Here is a 20,360-nt window from a genome sequence, read left to right on the forward strand (position 1 = left end):
GAAGGTACGGTCAATTTGCATATTTGTCTATTATTAGGTAGGATAGGTTTCGCCCTAGCTGGTTTGGTTCAGTGGATAGAGAGCCTGTGCACCAAAGGGTCCTGGGTTCGATTCTGGTCAAGGACACATACCTAGGTTGCAGACTCTTCCCTGGCCTGGCAACCAATCAATGTGTCTTTCTCACATTGGTATTTCTCTCTGTCTTTCACTCTCCCTAAAAATCAATGGGAAAATACCCTCAGGTGAGGATTAAATAATATATAGGTCCCCCTCCTTTTTTCCCTTGCAATTTGTCTGGTGAGGAAACTCAGTTATTTATCCCTAGTCAAGAGTTTGCCACAGCCAGGATTTAGCTGATTACATCCCTTGATATATTTAGCAGGTTCCTCTGTCCTGTGTATTTCTTGTAAACTGATAACTGATTTGTCTTAGTTTGATTACTTCTTCTAAGGTGACTGTGCAATGACTTCTTTTTTTGTTGTTAATCCTCACTCGAGGATATTTTTCCATTGATTTTTAGAGAGAGTGGAAAGGATGGAGAGAGACACACAGAGAGAACATTGGTATGAGAAAGACACATCAATTAGTTGCTTCTTGCATGTGCCCCAATCCCTGCCAGGGATCGAGCCTGCAACTTTGACCAGAATCAAACCCAGACCATTCAGTCCGAGGGCTGATTCATTATCCACGAAGCCAAACCGACCAGGGCCTTTTTAAAAATATATATTTTTTATTGATTTCAGTTTGCTCCTTGATATGGATCTTTAATTGTAATGTGTATGTCCATTTTCTACCTCCTGCACATCTTTATAGCTAGGAGATTGGCTGGTTTACCTGAAAGCATAAACAAGCACAATGTATTATGGATCCATCAGCTGTTGATACACAGTGGCCAGCACTTTGGGCTGATACCTGTTTTTGTGGAATACTCAGAAATTATATCAAGATCCCATAATATACCTAACTAGAGGCCCAATGCACGAAATTCCTGCAAGAGTAGGCCTTCCTTCCCCCAGCTGCCAGCACAGGCTTCCCTCCGGCTCTGGCTTTGTCCGTCAGATCTAATTAGCATATTACCCTTTTATTATTATAGATAACTTAAACAAGCGTATGATCTCAGAGGTGTTGTTTGGAAGATTTTCCCAAAAAGTAACATCTTATACTTGAATACAAGCCATTGGTTCTTTTTTTGCTTGCTGACATTTTCTTGTGAAATGTAGTAGATTCTAAGTTGGCCTCAGACCACCTGTATCATAATCAACTGAGAGCTTGTTTTAAAAAATGCTGGCCCTAGCTGGTTTGGCTCAGTGGATAGAGCGTCGGCCTTCGGACTCAAGGGTCCCAGGTTTGATTCCAGTCAAGGGCACATGCCCAGGCGGTGGGCTCAATCCCCAGTAGGAGGCATGCAGGAGGCAGCCAATCAATGATTATTTCTCATCATTGATGTTTCCATCTCTCTCTCCCTCTCTGAAATTAATAAAAATATATTTTTAAAAAATGCTGATTTTTGTGTGGCTCAGTGGTTGAGCATTGACCTATGAACCAGGAGGTCAGGGTTCGATTCCCTGTCAGGGCACATGCCTGGGTTGCAGGCTTGATACCCAGTGGGGGTTGTGCAGGAGGCTGCTGGTCAATGGTTCTCTCTCATTATTGATGTTTCTATCTCTCTCTCCCTCTCCCTTCCTCTCTGAAATCAATACAAATATATTTTTAAAAAATGCTGGTTCTGGGAACAATTCCAGATCTTCTGAGACAAAATTTCTTAGGTTGGGATCTAGGAGGCAGAATTTTTAACAAGTTCCCTTGGGGATGCTGAGGTATGCTAGAATGTTAGGATTACTATCCTATAGTATATGGCACTTACCACCTAATACAATGTTATTTAACTTCCTAAAGTTAAATACACGTCTTATTTCCCCATATAGATAAGTTTCCCTAGGCAAAGGTTTATACCTTTGCTAGGTGGCAATTGTATTTTCCAAATTAAAAAACAGATGTCAAATGGGGGGTGCTATTAGCCTAGTCCTGATTTCCAATAATAATAACAAATGCTACTTGCGTGCTTACTATGGGGCCAGATTATTCTCATTTACTATTCACGATGACTCTGCAAAGTAGACATTTGAAAGACAATTTATAAACAAGGCGTAGGGAAGTTACATAGGTAGCTGGAGGGCACAGAACTAGAAACTGCAGCACTGAATTTGCACTCAGGCAGGACTGACTCCAAAGTCCCAACCCTTCTCACCACCCCTTGCTGTCGCCTCCTCTTGACGTGTCAGTGCTCTGGTTTGGGCGGGTCACTCCACTCTTCCCGCTTGGAACCCTCTGCCCTCATACCCATCAGGCACTCCACACAGGGGTGTGGTTGATGCTACTGTATTACTCTTAAGAGCTAGTAAGTTTAGATGAAGAATCGTAGCAATTGAAAAGGCTTTTGAAAGAGAATGGTAAAACAATTAAATTCTCCAGTACTTCCACCTGTTGGGAGGTGGCTTCTCTGAGTTCGGGAGAGGAATCTGGGAAAGTGGAAACAGCTTATCAAAAACCTTCCCTAGCTCTTCCTTTGGCTTGCCTCATAGATACAGTTGAATTGAGTGATATCAAACCAGCATTTAAAAGGAAGACAATGAGTCCTGTTCACTGGGTGTGTGGGCTAAGAGAGAGGACGTGCCTCCAGCCCTGCTTCTAATTATAACCGCCCAGAAACCTTATTTTCTTTCATCTGTCCTCCTCCCGCCCCCCACCCTGTCCCGACTCAAACTGGCTTCACCCAGCGCCTTGACTCACCCACCGCCTTCTCTGTTGCTTACTCATTAAGCCCTCAAGACAGTGAGGCTCTGGTCAGCATCCAATAGTCTTAGGAACAAGGTCTTGGGTCTACTGACTACAGAGTAAGACAAACTAAAGATTATGTCTTAGCCCTCGACAGTTTGGCTCAGTGGAAAGAGCATCAATTCCAGTCAAAGCCATGTACCTCAGTTGCAGGCTCTGGCGTTAGGAAACCAATCGATGTGCCTCTTTCACCCCGATGTTTCCCTCTCTCCCCCCTTCCTTCCACTCTCCCTAAAAATCAATGGAAAAACATCCTCAGGTGAAGATTAACAACAACAAATAAATAACTAATTAATAAAAAAAGAGAGCTGCTTAAAAAAAAAAAAAAAGATAATGTCTTGGCCTCAGTTGTTAGCTCAGCGCCCAGAAAAGCAGAACAGATCTCACTGAACAAATCCTTGCAAGTTCAGAAAGAACACCTCCATGGCTAACATCAGGACCAGATGCAACGATCGATTACCCCTAGCCTCAACCCATCAGTGGAGACCATGATCCTAACTCCTTCAGCCACCATGATTGATGATTTTTCCCCTATATGATCCGTCGCCTGCAAGCCATCGGGGAGCCAGGTCTTTGAGCATTAGCTCACTTGTGACTCTTGGGCATGGTGCCATCTCCTTAATAAATCCTTACTTTCTTGGCTGCAAACTCCTGTTCGTGTCTTATTGGGCTTTGATGCGCCCAGACAAACGGACCACTTCAGTCTGGGGCCCGTAACATGCTCCCGAGGCCGGTTCGTCTTGCGGTCCAGGCTTGTTCTTTTTCGCATCTGGTGTCAGATAGGTGGTTTAAGTGACTCTCTTGTACCAGCTGTCTCCTTTCGAGCTCCAGTGATTACTCATCTGGTACTTGTTCCCGGGTGTTGGAAGGGGCTGAGTTGGGTGTCATAGTTCTAGCTGAATAAGCAGTGTGGCTCCTCTTCACGGGGAAGGCCACCTCCTGGTGCAGCACGGCCCCAGTCCTTGAAGTAGAAGGAGGAGCAGGACTCTCATTACCTACCTTCCTCCTGAGAGGCACGGCCCCAGACAGTTGCTTCTCAAACTTTATAGGATTCAGGGGTTCACGGGGCTCTCATGCTCAGGGATGAAAAGATTTAAGTCAGAGTTTAAAATATATATATATATATATATATATATATATATATATATATATATATATATATATGTATTTATTGATTTCAGAGAGGAAGGGAGAGGGAGAGATAGAAATATCAATGATGAGAGAATCATTGATCAGCTGCCTCCTACATACCCCACACGGGGGATCAAGCCCGAAACCTGGGCATGTACCCTGACCGGGAATTGAACCGTGACCTCTTGGTTCCTAGGTTGATGCTCAACCACTGAGCCATGCCAGCAGGGCTAAGTCAGAGTTTTTGCTCATTGTTACAGAGATATCTCTGACTCATCATTCACTTTAATCCAAAACTCAGCTGTTCTTCTTTCCCATATTTTCATGAGGTAATCATAACACCTTTTAGAAAATGTCTCCAACATAGGCTCACACTTTTGTCATCTTCTCAAGGGAAGACAATTATAAACAGAACTTTAAGATACCTGTATGTACCTCATAATAAAGCACTACATTATCTTATTTCCATCATCCCATCAATACTTAAAGCAAATCTGTAGATCATTTTTAGGCATTTTAATGATTTTTTAAAAACATCGTTCACAGATATTGATCCCAGGAATGGAATCCCAACATTAACTCCAGGAGATAATCCATATATGTACCCAGAACAGAGTAAGGACTTCTACAAAGTGGGAGCAACTCTCCCACCAGTGAATTTTTCATTGTAAGTATATGCTAATACCAGGGTAAACTAAATAGTTAAGTTTAAAGGAATTGTATCTTTCTTTACTACATATAAATTCTATTTTAAAAAGTGTAGATCTCAACAAAACATGGTTGGTGAAAATTCTTAAAAATGTCCATATGTAGTTCGCTAGTGTATGCGCACATGTGAGTATATAATTAAAATTATACATAGGATCTTTACTAGAAAAAGTGGTTGTTAATTTTATTCCTATTATTATTACCAAAGCTTTTAAGACTTTTCTATTTTCATACTGAATCAGGTTTTTGATTAGTGACTACTAGTTGGGTTCACTTACACTTGGAACTAAACTTAGACCAAAGTGACTAAGGAAAAAGGGAGGGTCATTAAATTAAAAGAAAAACAGTTGGTGTATTACGTTAAAAATACCAATTAAAAATTAACTGTTTGATTTAATGATTTTCACTAAAAATGATAAAATAGGAATTATGGCCCTTACAGTCTTGAAGTCCATAGATGACAATTAAAATGAGAAAATAAGACATTTTATTGAACACAATGATGTATTGACCTCTTTGCTGTAGAAGCAAGTCCATTTTATGACCACCTTTTCTGTTTTTCAGAGTGCCTTATGAAAAGAAATATGATACATTTATTCCACTTGAGCCTCTTCCACAAATTCCCAAGTGAGTTCTCCCACCCTGTTTTTTATTATCCTATTAGAGGCCTGGTGCATGAAATTTGTGCACTTGAGGGGGTGGTCCCTCAGCCCAGCCTGTGCCCTCTCACAGTCTGGGAGCCCTCGGGGGATGTCCTTAGGCCCTTGGGGAGTGGGCCTAAGCCAGCTGTCAGACATCCTTAGCGCTGGCGCGGAGGTGGGAGAGGCTCCCGCCACCACCACTGCACTTGCCAGCTGTGAGCCTGGCTTCTGGCCGGGTGGCGCTCCCCCTGTGGGAGCACACTGACCACCAGGGAGCAGCTCCTACATTGAGTGCCTGCCCCCTAGTGGTCAATGCACATCATAGCAAGCGGTTGAGCGGCCTTAGCATCCTTAGCATATCATTAGCATATTACTCTTTGATTGGTTGAACGGACGACCGGACACTTAGCATATTAGGCTTTTATTATATAGGATCTTTATGAAAATATCCATTGTTATTTTCTCCTATAGAGGAACTCATAGACACCCAACACACAGGGACCTTTTGAATCCCAGCAGGTAGGCAGGGCAGTGTGTATAGAGGGTTGCTGGTGAGACACTTGGAGGCAAGTCTCTGTGGATTCTGACAGCTGGGCTGCTCACAAGATATGATTGACAAACTACCAGATGCCAGGTGGTGTGCTAGGTATGCACTATGTGTGTGTGTGGGGGCGTTATATGGAGCAAAAAGACAAGGATGCTGATTTCTGAAACATAAGAGATTGTTGGCAATGAAAGACACATGCTTAAATGAGTGCAGCCAGGGAGGATGGTTAGAGTGTGAAAAGGCAGAGAGGAAGCCATTGGAGTATTCCTGTATTTGAAGAAAGTATCATTCATCGGATCTCATATCTTTGCTTAGTCCCATTCTGAACTTTGTTTACTGAAGCAAGGTTCCAGCCTAGAAAGAGTGTCAGTATATTACTTTTCGTCCTGCTAGTTTTACTTGAGCTTCTATTAATTGGGTTTGTCTGTAAGTGATAGCTTTAAATGATAACCTTGATGACCATCTATTGTCTACATCAAGCATGTCAAACTCAAAGGCTAACATGGGCCAAATAAACAAGGTTTAAGTTTATGTGGGCCTCAAAAAAAAAAAAGCTTCAATTTTCATAGAAACGTAGGTTTATTTCGATAGAGACATGCTGAATTCAAAGGGCTGAAATAAATGAGTAATCATTGGCATAAAATAATAGAACATTTTAATAAAAATTAATATTTTTCTTGAACATTAACTTACCAGACACTGGATAACTGCACAAATCAATAAGCATAACGCAAATAAACCTATTTTTCTTGTTCTCTGAAAGCAAAATATTTCCTGTTGCGCACACCAAACAAGTCAGTAAAGACTAATGACGTGGCAATCGGCTGCTAAAATATTCGCTGCTAGTATTAGTGGAGAGAAATGGTGCACCTGTGCATAAGGCATGTAAGGGAAATGAATGCAACACGATTATAGTAATCGGTCATTAGCGAACGTTGTAGTTCGTTATTAATAATCCTATATAATAAAAGCCTAATATGCAAATCAACTGAATAGTGGAACTACTGGCAGAACAGCTGCACTGACCACCAGGGGGCAGACGCTCAATGCAGGAGCTGCCCCCAGCCCACAGGCCAGCCCTGCAGCGGGAGGCGACCAGAGGCAGGTGGTGCCAGGCTGGCCAAGGCGGGTGCCAGCGGGGGCCCCCCTGATCACCGGCCAGGCCTAGGGACCCTACCCATGCACGAATTTCGTGCACCGGGCCTCTAGTTATGTATAACAGGATATTGTAAAAATTAAGTTACGAAATTTTTATTAAAACGTTTCTTACATGCCGTTATATTGGCTGGGCTGCAAAAATATTCGTTGTGGCCCTAACCGGTTTGGCTCAGTGGATAAGAGCGTCGGCCTGCGGACTCAAGGGCCCAGGTTTGATTCCGGTCAAGGGCATGTACCTTGGTTGCGGGCACATCCCCAGTAGGGGGTGTGCAGGAGGCAGCTGATCGATGTTTCTCGCTCATCGATGTTTCTGGCTCTCTATCCCTCTCCCTTCCTCTCTGTAAAAAATCAATTTAAAAAAATATAAATAAAAAAAGAAAAAAAATACTCGTTGTGGGCCGCATGCGGTCTAGGGGCCGCGAGTTTGACATGCTTGGTCTGCATGGTACTCCTCTTCCTCCTTGCAGGGACTTCCCTACCCTCAGCAGGTTTATCAGGGCTTTCCCCCACCCATGGTACATTTCTCCTTAAAAGAATGGAAGTTCTAGCTACCAAAACATAAAAACATTCTCCATCTCCCTGCTTCGACTCATCCCAGGAGTCTCACTGCCTGATAGCTGCACACACAACCCAGCCCAGCATATGTCATTTCAAAGCTCAACAGACCGGGAGGACCCTGGGTGTTTGCATTAGCTGAGGTCCCGGCAGAAAACAGAGGCACACTCAGCTGGGATTCTGAAGGCAGCTTAACGAAGGACTTTACAGATGTGTGAACAAGTTGCGAGAACTCACCTGGGAGGGTGACGCAACCAGGGGCTCCTGACAGTGGGAAGCTTTTACTACTCTGAAGTCTGAGCAGCAAGAGGAGGAATCATGGTTTGCAGAGCAGTGGGAGTAGAAGGGTTGTTCAGAAGGAGTTGTGGCAGTGGAGAATGTGGCCGCTGCCAGAACTGGGGTATCTCAGGGCACAGGGCAGGAATTAGGTAAGAAATATCCCACCCTGTCTCCTCACCTTCTCATCTTCTGTTGGTGCCTCTCATGAGCCACGCCTAGCTCAGAGAGGAGTCAAGCTAATGACAGCTGCAGGGGTCAGCTTCCTGGACTGAGAAGGGCAGAAAAAAGATCTGGGTTTGGGGCGGGGGCAAATGGTGAACAATTAGCATGGTGTTTTATTTGACACTGATCTCCTAAATTGAAGGCCTTCTTACTGATTATGCTGATCAATTTTGCATCAGACAAATGCAAACTCAGGGTGTCGTTTCCTCCCTACAGCTTGCCTTTCTGGGTAAAGGAGAAGGCCAACAAGCTGAAGAATGAGATAAGAGAAGTTAAGGAGCTGGACAGTTGGCAGTCATCGATCCCTTTGATACACAGTTTATACTCTGCTGGTGGGTTAAAGAACCTTCAAAAAATAGCATAAAAGCTGCAGGCCAGCCCAGAAGAGCAGGCTTTTGAGCGGCTTCTCCATGGAGAGGAGAAAAGGCAGAGCCGCTCCCAGAGTGGATGGTGTCTTTTGGCCCAGGTGGTCCCTTGAGCAGATAGGGCCCCACTTCATGGGCTGAGTGTGTTGGTTGAGAACTCTTAGTCTTTTTGTTTGTTGTTAATCCTCACCCAAGGATACTTTTTCCATTGATATTTAGAGAATGGAAGGCACGGGAGAGAGAAAGATGGGTGTGAGAGAGACACATTGATTGGTTGCCTCCCATATGAACCCGGACTAGGGCCGGGAATCGAGCCTGCAATGAGGTATGTGCCCTTGACCGGAATCAAACCCGGACCCTTTAGTCCACGGGCCAACGCTCTATCCACCGAGCCAAACTGGCTAGGGCGGAGAACTCTTAGTCTTTTAATGGAACACAACGTTTAACTCCATGCCTCTGTCCACAGGTACTTTGGACCTTTCAAGACAATCCTGAGAGAAACAGGCCCAGAGAGCATGCACCGGGCACTCTGGGGAGCCTCTTCCAGTTGATTGCATCTGTCTGTGTGACTGTTCTCAATCAAATGTCTTTGATGAGGAATCACTGTGCCTTGCTTTCTTTAACTTTATATTTTGAAAACTTTTAAACTTACAGAAAAATTGCGAGGATCTACAAATACCTACATATCTTTCACCTAGATTCTATGAGTGTTAACATCTGTCCAAATTTGTATGCATGCTCTCTCTCATATTATCGCTATTATTATTTTGCTGAATTATTCCAGAGTGAGTGGCAGACATTATAACCCTTTACCCCTCCATACCTGTAAACTTTAGTATATATCTCCTATGGTCAAGGATATTCTCCAACAACCACAATGCAAATATCAAAATCAGAGATTTTTAACTTTGATACAATACCCCCACTATACAGTCCATACTCAATTTTATTCTGTTAAATTTAATTTTCTAAGGATGCCATCAAATTGATGGTAAAATGCAGACATGTGAGCTTTCATTAATTTTGGTAAAATTATTTTTATTTCATTAATTCCTTTTGAGATTTTCTCTGTTATCCACTCAATACATGTCAGAAAAACGTGAAGGCTGGCTCTCCATCAGGTAATTAATGCTAGTAGCTCCATTCCCCACTTCCGTATTGTCTGCCTACACAGCCAAGCAGGATGACAGCTCAGTGAGCACCAGCCATGAGTCTTAGGATCTCTCATCAATCAGGCAAGAAGCAAACATTTGGAGGAGGTGGATACAAAAGCCACCCCTGTACAGCCAGGCTGTGACTCTCAGCATTCAAACCAATGATTCAGCATTTTCGTAGCCAATCTCCTTCTCCACTGAGACCCCACTGGTTGGCTAATGAAGGGTACAGATCTGGTCTCCCCAAAACCTTAGAGTGGAATGAGAGAATTTGGCCCATGCAGAGACTCAGAGTGCCCAAGACATGAGACACACTTTCTTTTTCTGTCAAACATTGTCTTCATGTTATTGGTGGAAGCTGGGTATCCCTCTCCGCACTGAGTGCTGGGGGTTGGGTTCTTATGATATCTCGAGAAAGAATATTTTCTGAGACTTGCATGGGAGGATGAGTGATCTTTATTTGCATGGAATTACATCTCTAGGTTTGCAAAGTCCCATTTCCCTTAAACCATCCTGGAAGATGGGCAGCTGGGGATTCAGCAGAGCTAAAAGCGAAGCCAGTGTCCAGAGTTTCCGTTCCATGGTAGAACTGGGTCCGGTGTAGCATTAGGCTAATTGTAGTCCTTAGTCCATTATGTGGGGTCCACATGGCCGTGGGCGAATGCAGGTGCGTGAGAGTCCTGCAGGCCAGGTGTCAGGCCCGAGCAAGCAAGAGAGCAAGAGCAATAAGAGAGGGAATTCCTTAATTTAGGTGCTTATGTATCTCAATCTTCCTGCACTTGCAGTGGCCAAGTCTGCTCTGGCCACTGACCTGTTCCCAGGTGTGACGGACAGACAGGTACCTTCCCTAGGTCACCCTGACTTTACTGGGCCTGCATCTCTCTTGCAGCTGTCTGGCAAAGCTGCACAAATGGCATTCCTGTAAAATTTGGCCTTCGCTGTGCTCCTTTCCAGTTATTTAATAACCAGGTTCATCCCAACAGTGTCATTCAGACCCAGCCAAAGCGATGAGGCAGGCTTAGCGCACGTCACGTTCATGCTGTCTTCATACATGCCTTTAGACAAACGAGCATAAAACACATGGCTACTGCCCTAGTTGGTTTGGCTCAGTGGATAGAGCATCGGCCTGGGGACTGAAAGGTCCCAGGTTCAATTCTGGTTAAGGACACATGCCCGGGTTGTGGGCTTGATCCCCAGTGGGGGACTTTCAGGAGGCAGCCGATCCATGATTCTCTCTCATTGTGGATGTTTCTATCTCTCTCTCCCTCTTTCTTCCTCTCTGAAATCAATAAAAATATATTACAAACAAACAAACAAACACATGGCTACTGTCAGCAACTGCACCTGACCCCCCCTCAGGTTAACATCAGCATATCTCAGTGCTGATTCTCTTATCTCCGGACACAAGGCCCACCCTGCTCCCCAACAAAACCCAGGAAAGAAAATAAAACGAAATAATTTAGAAACAGAAAAAAAGAGATTTCCCACAGATTTTCTCAAAGACAACGACTTCTGAGAAAACTAATATTTGTGTCCTTCTGTTACTTAAAGTTTGAAGATATCAATGCAACCTCCTGTGTGGGTGGATAATGGAGAACACCACATAGATGAACAGGAAGGTTCTGCAGGAAACTCCAGATGGGATTATCCACGCAGAACAGGAAACTGCCCTGAGGGAAGGAGTCAGTGTTTCTGGAAAGGGATTAAGAAAAACAACCAAAATACAGGTTCAGAAGATTTGTAGTCATCTTTACATTTCAAAGAGGTCTATATAATTCCTAGGTGCTGCTCTAAGCCTGAGTAGATATGATTTAAACATATCAAATGTTGCAGGGCCACATTTCATCCCCTGGAAATCAGGGCAATTTTTACTGGATTTGTGAATTTCTGTGGGCAGTTCTCAGTAGCCAGGCCTTACTCTATGGCACTCCTAACCGCTGACAGGTAAAGAGCTCCATCACTCACCCTCACGCACATATATGTGCTCACCCGTGGGTGTTTTGAGGAGACTAAGTGTGAGAATAAACAAGTCATCCTTTCTGTCAAAGAACAGTTTAGACAGCCATCATTTGGACTGCATGACTTGCAGCTCCCCTGGGGTCCACCATCTTGAAATGGCAAAGGCCAACCCCTCCCTTGGAATTAGCCAATCTCAAAGGACGGTGAGCCTGAGCTCCAATCAAGAGTGAGGGACAGGTCATGTGTGTCAGGATTCAAAAGCCGAGCAGACCACCTGCTCAGTGGGTGCATGCTACCAGACTACGTGCTGCCACCCTCCTGTAGGAGTAAAGGTATTTGCCTTGCTGCCTGGCTCCCGGGTATGTTTTGTGTTCTACCAGGACCCCTGAATTTGGGGACTCGCCTTATTTCTTACAATTTGGGGGTTTGTCCAAGATACCATTTGTCACCACGGGGAAATTGGACCCCTCTTCTGAGGAAGTGCACCCCACTGCCAAGTTGTGGTGGCCTCGGTGAGGAGGGATAGCCATTACCTCTGGGCCGACTATGAGCTCAGGATCGAGAGTCAGCCAGCAACGCATGAAGGGCCCAAGCAAGAACCATGGCAGTCAGGTAACCTCATGCATGAGCCAAGGTGGGAAATTGGACTGAGTACTACTTTGGTGATTGGGTATCCTTGGAGGTCAGGTATATGTGACTGGGATGTGTGTTGGACATAAAGTGAGTGTGGAGTTCTGATCTGTGGCTCCATTCTCCTGCGAGGGAAGTGGCCAGAGAGGGACGAAGCAGATCTCGGGGAGTACGAGAAACCTCCAACATGGGAGGTTGAGTACATAGTCACAGAGGTCCTGCTGAGGATGGGAAACAGAAATTCTAGGCCTAGGGAATACATTCCCCTGAAATAGTCCATTGAGAGAATGCTGAGATTCTGGGGAGGGGCAGTTCCCGAACCAGGGACAGAAGACATTGCTCTGCTTTAGTGGTTCTTAATGCAGGGGATTCTGTAGTGTAAACTTTTAGTGTGTTGTGTGTGCCTGTATAAGAATTTTTCTGTTGATGTTTTATGTCTCTTTATTGTTTGTTTAATTTGTTTAAAGATGGGGCAAGTCCCGCTTTGGGGAAGCCCAGTTATGTGTGGTGAGGCTGAACGCATGACAGAGATTGAAGGATGGCCCAGCAGCTGCCAAGAATCCTTAATCTTGGGGACTCTTCCTGCTCTCCCTCTCAGGGTGTTAGCCACCAGAAACTCTCAGCTAGTGAGATTTCTATCTGTGTGGCTGTAATGTAATGTTGGCTTTCTATCTTTTAGTGACTTTATCTTTCCTGGGTTATGAATGTGGGGAAATAAGCTATGTAGGCTGGGTTGGGCAACAAGGTTAATGCTTCCATGATAATGGGCAGTTCTTGAATGAGGATGGAACTCATTCCAAGGGTGACTCCCAGGTCCCAGGGCATACGACTCCCAGCCAGGTTGGTATGTCCTTTCTTTGAACAAAAAGGACAATCATAATTAACAGTATAATTAATATTTACTATAACCATAACTAGTCCTCAATGTTCTGATTTTCCCCATAACACTGGGAGGAACAGATCTGTAGAAGTACCCTCTAGCAGTGAAGTGGGGGCACTCCTGTTTTTATAGAGAAAAATAAAATAGTACTTTCACACTGAGTTATCCCTCTTACAAAACTGGTCAAGAAAATGCTTTAGGTAATAATTGGCTTTAAAATCTCACAGTTGTTAAGATACAATAAATAGATGTTACTAAAATGAGGGATTTATGATAAAGCTTTTCAGTAATAATTATAAATATGTTAATAATAAAAGTCCAGTCACTCAAGAGGAGATTGACTATGCTCTCTATTGGAGGAAGAGGCCAGTCATCCTTTTCCCTGTAAAAGTAGAGAAGCCTAAAAGAGAACAAGGGCAGACAGAGAAATGAGATCCCTTGTGCTGCCTTTCCCTCCCTATGCGACTGGGGGATAATCTGAGAGAACATTCAAGATTTACAATCCCAGCCTCCCCTCAGGAAGAGGGCTGTCTTGATAAGGCTCCAACCAGCCATGAGACCTCTGCACCACCAGGAACAAGATTTTCTAGGTTGCAAAAGGAGTTGGAGCAGTGTAAAAAAAAAAAAAGAGTTAAAACTTCTGCTGGAAGACCCATGTGGCTTAGCTGACCAGCTAGACCCATTTTGGGGCCCACAAGTATATACATAGATTTGAGTTAATGTCTATCTTGGGAATACTATTCTCAGGAAAAGAAGGGGGAATGATTTGAAGGTCGGGTATGCCTATCTGGGAAAGGGAGCATATGGATTACAGAGAAAAAGGAAGGGACCCCTCACTGAGCCTTTAGATCCCAAGGCCACATTCTCACCGCCTTCCCAAAAGAACATTTCTTTTTTTAAAAAAAAATAAATCTTTATTCAGATTATTAGAGTTGTTCCTCCTTTTCCCCCCTCATAGCTCCCCTCCACTTCACTCTCTGCCCTTGCCCCCACCCCCACTGTCCTCATCCATAGGTGTATGATTTTTGTCCAGTCTCTTCCTGCCCCCCCCCCCACATCACCTTTCCCCCAAGAATTGTCAGTCCACTCCCTTTCTATTTTTTAAAAATATATTTTATTGAGTTTTTACAGAGAGGGAGGGAGAGGGATAGAGAGTTAGAAACATCGATGAGAAAGAAACATCGATCAGCTGTCTCCTGCACACTCCCTACTGGGTATGTCCCAGCAGCCAAGGTACATGCCCTTGATCAGAATCAAACCTGGGACCCTTGAGTCCGCAGGCCGACACTCTATCCACTGAGCCAAACTGGATAGGGCTCCACTCCCTTTCTATGCCCCTGATTCTATTCACCAGTTTATTCTGTTCGTCAGATTTTTTTATTCACTTGATTTTTAGATTCACTTGTTGATAGATCTGTATTTGTGGTTCATAATTTTTATCTTTACCTTTTTCTTCTTCCTCTTCTTAAAGAATACCCTTCAGCATTTCATATAATACTGGTTTGGTGGTGATGAACTCTTTTAGCTTTTTCTTATCTGTGAAGCTCTTTATCTGACCTTCAATTCTAAATGATAGCTTTGCTGGGTAGAGTAATCTTGGTTGTAGGTTCTTGCTATTCATCACTTTGAATATTTCTTGCCACTCCCTTCTGGCCTGCATAGTTTCTGTTGAGAAATCAGCAGGGTATTCCCTTGTAGGTAACTGTTTTTCTCTTGGGTATTCCCTTGTAGGTAACTAACTGTTTTTCTCTTGCTGCTTTTAATATTCTCTTTTTGTCTTTTGCCCTTGGCATTTTAATTATGATATGTCTTGGTATGGTCCTCTTTGGATTCCTTTTGTTTGGGGTTCTCTATGCTTCCTGGACTTGTAAGTCTATTTCTTTCACCAGGTGGGGGAATTTTTCTGTCATTATTTCTTCAAATAGGTTTTTAATATCTTGCTCTCTCTCTTCTTCTGGCACCCCCATAATTTGGATGTTGGTACACTTGAAGTTGTCCCAGAGGCTCCTTACACTATCTTCATATTTTTGGATTCTTTTTTCTTTTCTGGTTGGGTGTTTCTTGCTTCTTTTTATTTCAAATCTTTGACTTGATTCTTGGGATCCTCTAGTCTGCTGTTGGATCTCTGTACATTATTCTTTATTTCAGACAGTGTATGCTTAATTTCTAGTTGGTTCTTTTTCATATCCTTGAGGGTCTCACTAAATTTCTTAGAGGTTTCTAGAAGATTCTTGAGTAACCTTATAGCCATGGTTTTAAACTCTATATCCAGTAGTTTGCTTTCCTCCATTTCTTTAATTTGTTACCTGTTTCTTTGTCTCCACATTTTGGCTGCTTCCCTGGCTTTGTGTGCTAGGTGTCCTATAGGGCCCAGTGTCTCAGCCTCCCTAATTACCTGAGGTGGACACTCTTCTTTTTTTTAATATATATTTTATTGATTTTTTTTACAGAGAGGAAGGGAGAGAGAGAAACATTGGATGAGAGAGAAATATCGATCAGCTGCCTTCTACACACCCCCTACTGGGGATGTGCCCGCAACCAAGATACATGCCCTTAACTGGAATCGAACCTGGGACCTTTCAGTCTGCAGGCCAAACCAGTTAGGGCCTGAGGTGGACACTCTTGGTGCACCCCTCTGTGGGCTGTGTGCACAGTCTTGTTGTAGTTAAGCCTTGATTGCTGTTGGAATCACTGGGAGGAATTGACCTCCAGGCCAATTGGCTGTGAGGATCAGTTGTGTCTACAATGGGAGAACTTCTGTGCTGGAGATACCCTTATGGGGCAAGACTTGCTTCAGTGGGACTTTGGTGCTCACTGAGTCTCTCCCCTGAGTGTGTCTCTTATGGATGTGAAGAGTTGTAATCTGGATGGTCTCTCTCTGACCACTGGGTACACTGGCTCTTGGATCTCCAAGGAGGTGCAAAGCCAGCCACTGCCTGAGGCCACCCAGCAGGAGCTACAGAGAGATCTGCAGATTCCTCCTCTTTGTTTGGGGTTTGGAGGTGCCCAGATGAGGCCCAGCTGTGAAGCAATGCCAGCTGCTGTCCAGCCTTGGGCCTTCTTTTGGAGGCTTTAGGGCTCTCTGACCCAGCTGCAGTTTGTTAGGTTTTAGATTGCAAAAGGCCAGGCTATTCATATGCAAAAGCCTCTGCACACAGCTTGGGTGGGGTTGTAAATTGGGTGGGGCGGGGGTCTCAGGGAATCACCAGGGTGGAGCAAACAGCAATCACTCCCCGTCAGCCCTGCCCTGAAGAAGTCCCCGTGTCTCTGTGTCCCGTGGCACTGTGCAGGAACAATGATCGCTGCAAGCACCTCTGAGAGAAAGCCGCCCTCATGTTCTGGCCTGATGCCAGACAGTCCAGTTTCTCCCTGTATGAGTCTGGGTCCCTAGAGTCTCGCCCGGAACTGGAGTTCAGAGCAGTCGGGAGCTTGTATCTCCCTCCCAATTGAAAAAGACAACAGCGTACCCAGTTGCCAGCCCTTTTCCGCACACGCCTCCGTACCTCTGCACTTCACTTCTGCACCTCCGCACCTCCTCTCAGTCTCAGTGTGCTTTTCTCTTTCCTTCTAGTTGTATAAATCCTACTCAGCCAGCCTTCCATGGTTCTAGATGATATCCATTTTGTCTTTTAGTTGTAGTTTTGTAGTGGTGGTGTGAGGCAGCAAGTTTAGGTGTTTACCTATGCCACCATCTTGGTTCCTCTCCCAAAGAACATTTATTTACTTAACAGTCCAGCTACTATCAGAAGCTGAACTCATCACCCAAACCTTAGCATGTTATCTCTAAGGAAAAATGTGGCAGTTTTGAATCCAGGCAGCTAGAGGTCTGGGAACAGGCTGCGGGGCTTGCTCCCTCCCCCCCCGCCCAACTTTTATTCAGCCTCATATGCATATACATAATTTTCCAAAGTATTTGATAACTTAAAGGCTTTGTAGCATTGCTGGGTTAAATGATAAACATCTAACTATTTTGAAATAACAGGATACTGAAACATTAATTAATCTGAGTTTGCCTCTTAGGGAAAATATAGAGGATGGATTTGAATCTATTAATGAATAAGTCTTGTATTTTATTTGAAACTAGAGGCCCAATGTACAAAATTTGTGCACAGGTAGGGGCCTTAGGCCTGGCTGAAAATTAGGGCCGATCTGTGGGGTGACCAGCTGGGTAATCAGGGGGCACCCGCCTTGGCCAGCCTGGTGCTGCCTGCTTGCCAGCCTCACCCCCCACTGCCACTGCTGGTTGTCTCCCTGTGCAGGGCAACTGGTGGGGCGATATGGGGGGGGGCCCTGCTGGCACCTGCCTTGGCTGGCCTGGGGCCTGTGGGCTGGGGGAAGCTCCTGCATTGAGCATTTGCCCCCTGGTGGTCAGTGTGCATTATAGCGACCGGTGGTTCTGCCAGTCATTTCGCTGTTCAGTTGATTTGCATATTGGGCTTTTATTATATAGGACTAGAGGCACAATGCACGAAATTTGTGCAAGGAGCTCAGCCCTCGAAGCCCCGGCTGGCCCTCACAGCCCTGGCTTCATCCAGAAGGTCATCCGGATGGTTGCTTGGAAGGTCCTCTAGACCAGTGATGGGCAACCTTTTGAGCTTGGTGTGTCAAACTCGGCCAAAAAACTGAGCATAACTCGGGTAGTGTGTCACTTTGAGGAAAAAACATTATTTTGCAAATGTTTCATCCTCAGGAACAGCAAATGTTTCATTCTCGGCATGCGGCTGCCTCAGCTGCCGCGTGTCATCAGAAATGGCTACGTGTGTCAGTGCTGACACGCATGTCATAGGTTCGCCATCACTGCTCTAGACAGTCGTTCTGTTGTTTGGTCTAATTAGCATATTAGCACTTTATTATATAGGATATCTCAAAATGTGAATGTATTGCTAACTTGAGGAATATTAATTACTTACATGCCACCTTAAAATTAAGGTTTCTAAGGGTTAAGAATTCTAAAATTATGGTTTTGGTATAATAGAGAAAGCATGAGGTATGAAAATACATTTTGAAGGAGAAAGAAAGTGGTTTCTAAAGCTGGTTATTTAATGTCTATAAAAAAATGTTGAAAAGAAATTGAATAAATAATACAGTCCAGTAAGCCAGGATAAGTAGAATAGGGAAATTGAATAGTTAAACAGCAATTTGGAGCCATCCAGTAAATCCTATCTTCCCTAAACCAAGGACACTTAATAGTAAATGATTTGCATTTTGCCTTCCTCAATAGAGAGTATATAGCTTATATCAATGTACTCAGGGAGACTGATAGCAGAAATACAATTAGTGTCATTTGCTGACCACACCCAAGGACAAATGAAGTTAGAAAATAAACCTTATTTTGGTTAGTCCTTTTCTGAAGCAAAAGTTCTATAAATTATTATATGTTATATTAATCAGATATTTTTTAAAAAGTAATCTTAATTGTGGGAACTGGAGTTTAGCTAGCTTATCTTTGTGTTTAATACCCTCTTGTCACTTTGAATGCTATCTAATCTTTTGGTAGAATGGGTTTGGCAAACTTCCTAGGGTTTAAGTTTTAATTAAAGTTTTCTTTTTGTTTGTTTTTGTTTTCTGTGTGTGTGTGTGTGTTGTTTTTTTTCCCTAGAGTTGGCTGTAGTTGATTCCAGTAGGCTCCGGAATTCCTCAACATCTTCCACAATAGAAACTGAGGACCAAATTTCTTAAGAACTATGTACTGGGTATCTCTTCTACTTTAATCTCTCTCAGGTTGGAAGGCCTCCTGACCCAAGGCCTGCTTCTTGAGTTTCTGGTTCATCGCCATCGACCAGAAGACTATGTTTGTTCTAGTCAAGACTTGGAAGGAAAGCAAGTTGGAACCCTCCTGGGAAGGACCCTACCTGTCTTGCTTACCACAGAGACTGCTGTTTGGACTGTAGATCGATGTTGGACCCATCACACATGGGTTAAGGGCAGACACAACTCAACTTGAACAGCCATACCAGGACATATCCCCTTGAAATTGATTCTAAAAACTGTGAACTGTCTTACTAACCATCATGTACTGAGTTCTATTTGCTTTAGGGATCTGGCAAATTGCAAGTGCTTACAATGTGGGCTGGAGAAAGGTGTACAATCTGAATCATGCTTACCCAGTTAAATTAATGGTTATAGATAACTTGAATGACTTGGATATTTCAGCTCTTAGGTCAAAAGATTGGCTAGGACTAGAATTAGGAATAGATGTCGCAGGACAAGATCCCCTAGGCCACTGCCACCACCATGCAAATAGAAGTAGGATATAAGGGAACGAATGCCTGGGTGGAATGGATTAAATATTCTGTACGTGCCCTAAATAAAAGTGACTGTTACATGTGTGTGGCAAGAAGGCTAGAGGCCCAAGTGGTCCCATTTCCATTTGGATGGACCTCAGACAGTAATGGGATGGAATATGTGCTTGCCTTGTACCAGAAGGAAACTGCCTGGGGAAATGCTTCCTGTAAGACTCTTGCCCTGTTGTTCCCATTCAACAGAGGTAAAGAGCAAGGACACCCAAAATGAATCGGCCCTCATCCTCCAACATAAACTATACCTCCTGCCTCTTGAGGGGAGTGGGGGTGAAACAGTATTCAGAGTTTATGAGAAATTTATCCAGATGTGTAAATGGCCAAGTATCCTCAGAAGCCAATCATGCAGCACGATACCCAGTGCTGATGTATCGACACGGTGGTGTTATGGGGGACCCTTACTTGTGGCCTTGCCCAGCAAATGGAATGGAACTTGCACTCTGATACAATTGGCTATCCCTTTCACCTTGGTATATCGTAAACCTTTTTCAATGGACAGACAGACTAGGAAGAGGAGAGAGAGTCCAGGAGGCTCCTTTGATCCCCATATATACACAGATTTCATTGGGTTTCCAGGAGGAGTGCCAAAGAAATTTAAGACTAGAAATCAGATTGCCACAGGATTTGAATCTGTCCTGTTCTGGTGGCCCACTGTAAACAAGAATGTGGTTGGATTAATTATATTTATTACTTAGAGGCCCAGTGCACAAATTGGTGCCCCAGTGGGGTCCCTTGGCCTGGCATGCGGGATTGAGCTGAAACCAGCTCTCCGACATCCCCTGAGGGATCCCAAATTGTGAGAGGGTGCAGGCCATGCCGAGGAACCCCTCTGGTGCACGATCGGGGCCGGGGAGGGATGTGGAGGTTGGCCAGCTGGGGAGGGATCGCGGGAGGGCTCTAGGGCGTGTCCCGCCCATCTCACTCAGTCCCGATCAGCCAGACTCCAGCAACAAGCTAACCTACCAGTCAGAGTGTCTGCCCCATGGTGGTCAGTGCA

At 44.3% G+C, this 20,360-nt stretch overlaps 1 protein-coding gene across 3 annotated transcripts in view; it reads left to right on the forward strand.

The window, feature by feature from the left end:
- The window catches only part of SPATS1 (spermatogenesis associated serine rich 1), a 37,140-nt gene extending 17,893 nt beyond the window's left edge, over positions 1–19,247 (forward strand). For 2 of the 3 annotated variants that reach the window (XM_054722236.1, XM_054722237.1), the window contains exons 5-8: positions 4,513–4,633; positions 5,239–5,301; positions 8,293–8,408; positions 18,664–19,247. In XM_054722236.1, coding sequence (XP_054578211.1) covers positions 4,513–4,633; positions 5,239–5,301; positions 8,293–8,408; positions 18,664–18,743 — 380 coding nt within the window. In that variant the 3' untranslated portion in view covers positions 18,744–19,247. Of the gene's footprint in view, positions 1–4,512; positions 4,634–5,238; positions 5,302–8,292; positions 8,409–8,907; positions 9,042–18,663 lie in introns of those variants that run through there. The other variant, XM_054722238.1, reaches the window with a different exon arrangement.
- The last annotated feature ends 1,113 nt before the right edge of the window (positions 19,248–20,360 follow it).

This window comes from Eptesicus fuscus, chromosome 10 (genome assembly GCF_027574615.1).
Source record: "Eptesicus fuscus isolate TK198812 chromosome 10, DD_ASM_mEF_20220401, whole genome shotgun sequence".
In the NCBI taxonomy this organism is placed as follows: Eukaryota; Metazoa; Chordata; class Mammalia; order Chiroptera; family Vespertilionidae; genus Eptesicus; species Eptesicus fuscus.